At 37.6% G+C, this 4,867-nt stretch overlaps 1 protein-coding gene across 1 annotated transcript in view; it reads right to left on the reverse strand.

Annotated features, from left to right (window-relative positions):
• Nucleotides 1–800: 800 nt before the first annotated feature.
• The window catches only part of LOC106474622 (LIM domain and actin-binding protein 1-like), a gene marked incomplete at its 3' end in the record, with an annotated part of 18,368 nt that continues 14,301 nt past the window's right edge, over nucleotides 801–4,867 (reverse strand). Inside the window, exon 6 of the mRNA XM_022402934.1 lies at nucleotides 801–928. Coding sequence (XP_022258642.1) covers nucleotides 801–928 — 128 coding nt within the window. The remainder of the gene's footprint in view (nucleotides 929–4,867) is intronic.

Raw genomic sequence — 4,867 nt, forward strand, 5'->3', positions numbered from 1 at the left:
TTCCTTATTCACTAAGTCACTCCTTATTCAATGAGATATTCCTTATTCACTAAGTCTCTCCCTATTCATTGAGATATTTCTTATTCACTAAGTCATTCCTTATTCATTAAGTCGTTTTTTCATTGGTGAATTGTTAAACTGAGTCCATGTATTGTGAAGGTTTTATCTTTGTTCTGTTAGTTGTTGCAGTCTAAGAGACATGTTAATGTACACAGTAACTGTAGATTTTTCAAGCCCTACCGTAATCATTTGACTTTTTACATATTATTATTGGAAATGGCAATCACTCACACAGCTCATGAATTAATGAAGTAGTAGCTTAGCCAACATAACTATCATTTTGACTTAGATAATATTAGGTGCTAGCTCAAGGTTACTGGAGGTAATAGAAAAAAAAAACAAGTCTCCCTAATTTCAGTTTCCAAATTCAGCATTTTTAGTTTTGGAGAGCAGTATTTACTTTTAAAAATAAGAGTAAGAGAAAACATGACAGTCATAAAAGCCTGCATTGCTTACATTATCAAAGTCAATATTGTTTTTTAAGAAAGACTAAACATAAGATTTAATACTTCCAGTTGATATGATAACTGGTAGTTGGTACCGTAGCAGTCTAACAGAAGTTCTTTTATGATATTCTTCACTTTAAAAACATTCATAATGGTGGGTGTTTTGGAGTAAACTTCAAAATAACTTAAATTAGCATTGCAGGTATATTCAAAGCTTCTAACAAAAGTAATAATTAATATTATTAATTTAGCTCTAAGAGTTACTTAGAAAACTTCAGCACAAAATTTACGTACCTCAACACACAGTTACAATGAGTGCAACGAAAGCAGTTCTGATGAAATATTAATCCTCCTACCTCCATCTTCTCCACTGGATATAATCGCTTCTGGCAGAGATCACAGGCTTCTCCAGTAGATGAACCCTGAAATTAAAATTCAGATAATTTTGTTCCTATGTCCTAATTAAAATACAAAAGTAGTGAACTTAGTCTTTTAAAGAAATTGTCAAATTTCCACTGGTGCAACACCAATGAATTAATTATAGTATTTTGGCACTTGCGTATGAAGTTAAAATTATAAATAATATTCAACGTTAAAACTGGTACACAATTAAAAACATTTTATTTAGGCCTATCTATGGCCTTCAAAAAACCTCATATTTTAACAGCAACAGGAAATCTGAAAGTCATCAACACAGAGTTTGTTTTGCAACAGCAAAAAGGAAATTGTTCAGGGATAGCATTGGTCTTAATACTGAAAAGTGTGAAACTCAAGACATAACTCTGTGTGACTCTAAATTTCTGTGTGAAGGATCGGAACAATGTGAAATCCAAACAAACTTTGGAATGACCTGTCATTTAAAAAGTTACAAATAAAAATAGGTAAATGGCCATGTAACCCATAGGAATGAAGGTCTTGTACAATTATAAACCACTATATAATATCATAAGCCTTCTCAAGGTAAAACAAGATACTTCCTCTTGACAAAATAAGTGATCCGCAGCCTATGGAAGCACACTGGATGTATGAGAGAAAGTTGTTTAATTCAAGGAAGATGAGCATCAACCATCCTCTCCAAAACCCTACAGAGACAGCTACTCAAAGCAATAAGATGATAATTAGAAAGAATCTTTCCTAGACTTAGGAAAAAGGGTGACAATAGCTTTCACCATACATCTGAAAAAAACCTTCTCCTGCCAAATCCAGTAAAAAATTATCAGAAGAGAAAGATGGTGTAGCATCTCATCATGAATATCACCAGGTCCAACCGATGTACTGCCAAATCACTGTAGAGAAATTATAAGTTCCACTTGTTTAAATGGTCTGTTATAGTGGTGATCTTTTGGTCTATCACTTGGTGGCCAAGAAGGTAGGAGAATGTGTGGAAGTGCTGAAATGGTGTCAGCAACACCTTGTAAATCAACAACTTCCTCGCCCTTGGGATGGAAACGTACTTCCCATTGATCTTTTGAATCTTGTCCCAAACGACCTTGGAACTGGTGGTCAGGGAGATGCTGGAAGAAAACTTAATCCAAGATTCCTTTTGACTTTGACATCTGACCTGCCAGGCATGAGAACAAGCCTGCTGAAAGGCCATTCCATTCTGAAGGATGGGACGTCTTTTGAAAGACATCTCAGGCCCATTTCTGAGCCTTCCAAGCTTGTTTGCTGTCAGGAGTTCAACATGGATGAGTATACCATGGCAAACATGTCAAGGTTTTAGGGATCGTTGGAACAGCTACAATACAGTTAGTTACTGCCTCCATGCAATCATTAATAGTCGGAAGATTCACGACAGCAAGATCAAGTCCCGAGAGAGTAGTGAAGGAAAGCCAGTCAGCCTGCTCTAGCTTCCACTGTGGAATTGACCACAGCCAATCTAACTTAGAATGATGGGAAAATGGTAACTGTCCATCTATGAAAAACAAACAAGAATGTAAAGGAAACAAATGTACAGATCAATAACAGCAAGAAATATGTATATGAATTAGTATTGAAGAGAAAGGTTGTGATCCAAGAGCATGTGCTCCACAGAACAAAATATCTCATCAATATCGGCACCATCCCAGAGGGGATTGTTTCCATTAAAGTCTCCTGAGATAAAGAAGGGAGATTACAACTGTGGAATAGGATCATTAAGGTCTGCTTGACCATAATCTTCTCTTGGTGACAGGTAAAGAGAACATATAGTGATGGTACAACCCATGGAGAATGCCCACAGCCACCAGTGACATAGATTGTGGCACAGACATAGTGGTCAACCAGCAGTGCCACACCCCCATTAACTCAACCATTGTACAACCTGTCTTTCCTGTACATGCAAAATCACCATAAATTGACAGCAATGGCAGGTCTTTGGAAAGTTTCCTCTAAGGAGAGACACAGGATGAATGGAAACATCGACAGTTCCACTGTATCAAAAAGACCATTTTTATTTAGAAGCAGTAGGAGAACTGGATGGAGAGCATTTTTTGTTTAAGACCCCAGCATTTTTTTTTACTAAAAAGAGGTCGATGGAGCAGGTTACTTTGAGATGAATGAGAATCCAGTGAGGGAGTGCTTGACCAAATAAAGGTCCTGCACCTCAGAACTGGAAACTGTGGTAGGGACAGATATTGGAGTAGATGTAGATTTGTCGACTCAGATGTCCGTGGAGGGCAGAAGAATCTTGACATAACGAGAGAAAGACTCTGTTGGAGGAATGGAGAGATCTGTTCAAACCCCCCAAAGTGGCAATGAAATGAAGTGTAGCAGTATATGTCTGAGTTAGAAGAGGGGACAATGTTGTGCATGATCTGTAATAGGTGTACCTTTTTCTCTTCCAGTTTATTCAGTATGGGTTCAGTTGACACTGATAGGTATTGTGGCCTTGCCATCACAACAAGCATACATCAAAGTACCATGACTAGATGCTTTTGTGTCCAAACTGCTGACAATGGAAACACCTGAAAGAGTTAGAAATATGTGGCCATACGTTACGGTTCAGAAAACAGTGGCAGGTGGATGCCATATATTTCTAACTCTTTCAGGTGTTTCCATTGTCAGCAGTTTGGACACAAAAGCATCTAGTCATGGTACTTTGATGTATGCTTGTTGTGATGGCAAGGCCACAATACCTATCAGTGTCAACTGAACCCATACTGAATAAAATAACAGTGGCAGGTGGATGTGGTGATGTAAACTTCAAATTAAGAATGCTGGTAGCCCACATTATACCATAACTTTGAGTGGAGATTCGTCTAATATTTCAACTCAGGGATGTTAAGTAAATCTCTCTCATTTATTACTCCTTTTGAGGGTTTCAAAGTAGCAATGGGAGTAACCTCAAAAGGCATAATGTCCACTGCACCCATTGAAGATATCCAATACTGGCTCTCAGTTGACCCTGTTCCCATAGAACCAGCCAACCAACCCCGAGGGGGGCACTCACTTGTAGGAAGTCAAGGCCAAGGTGGTGTGTTCCCATGCTTCTGACACCACTCAACCACCAAAATAGTTCCCTACCCTTCAAGTGTTGCCATGCACAGCAAAGAAGAGAGCAGATGTTTGAATCCCAGATAAACTGTAAAGACAGAACCTTCCCTAAGAGGTCCCCTCACCACATACAGGAATGCACTTCAAGGTAATTTTACATTTGTTTTATAAAGATTCAACATATTTTAACAAAATTATTAGTGATGTACATGTTTGTCTAAAATATTCAAATGGTGAAGTTAACTAAATTGATGAGCTGCAGTAATTTGTAAACTATGTAAGTAAAATAATATGTTTTTACATGATTTTGCTTTATTTCATCAATTCTTTGGTACTACAACCCAAAACATACCCTTCAGCACAAGTATGGATTCTAGACTGACAGATATTACATAATGCTACTGCTTTCCAATATGAACTATGTGTGTATAAAAACTTATAAATATCCAATACAAAATAACAATTAACCATAGTTATCATGCTAATAATTGTATGTATTACTTTACTATTTGAATTTTTGTAATTTGAACCCGTAAACACGAGCAGATGGAACTCTAAAATTTTACCGGGAGAAATGCTAGAAAGGGCCCACAAGTTTATCTTAAAAAATAACAGAACTACATACTTTTCCAAAGAGGCCCACCAGGATTTTTACTAGTGTCTGGTTAGGCTGGTCCGCACCTGTTCGTAAATTATAACTGGTTACTTCAAAATAAACATGGCCCAGCATGGCCAAGTAGTTAGGGCACTCAACACGCATTCTGAGGGTTGCAGATTCAAATTCCCGTCACACCAAACAAGCTCATCATTTTAGCCATAGGGGCATTATAATGTGATGGTCAATCCCACTATTTGTTGGTAAAAGAGTAGCCCAAGAGTTGGCAGTG

This window comes from Limulus polyphemus, unplaced genomic scaffold, assembly GCF_000517525.1.
Source record: "Limulus polyphemus unplaced genomic scaffold, Limulus_polyphemus-2.1.2 Scaffold7450, whole genome shotgun sequence".
Classification (NCBI taxonomy): Eukaryota; Metazoa; Arthropoda; class Merostomata; order Xiphosura; family Limulidae; genus Limulus; species Limulus polyphemus.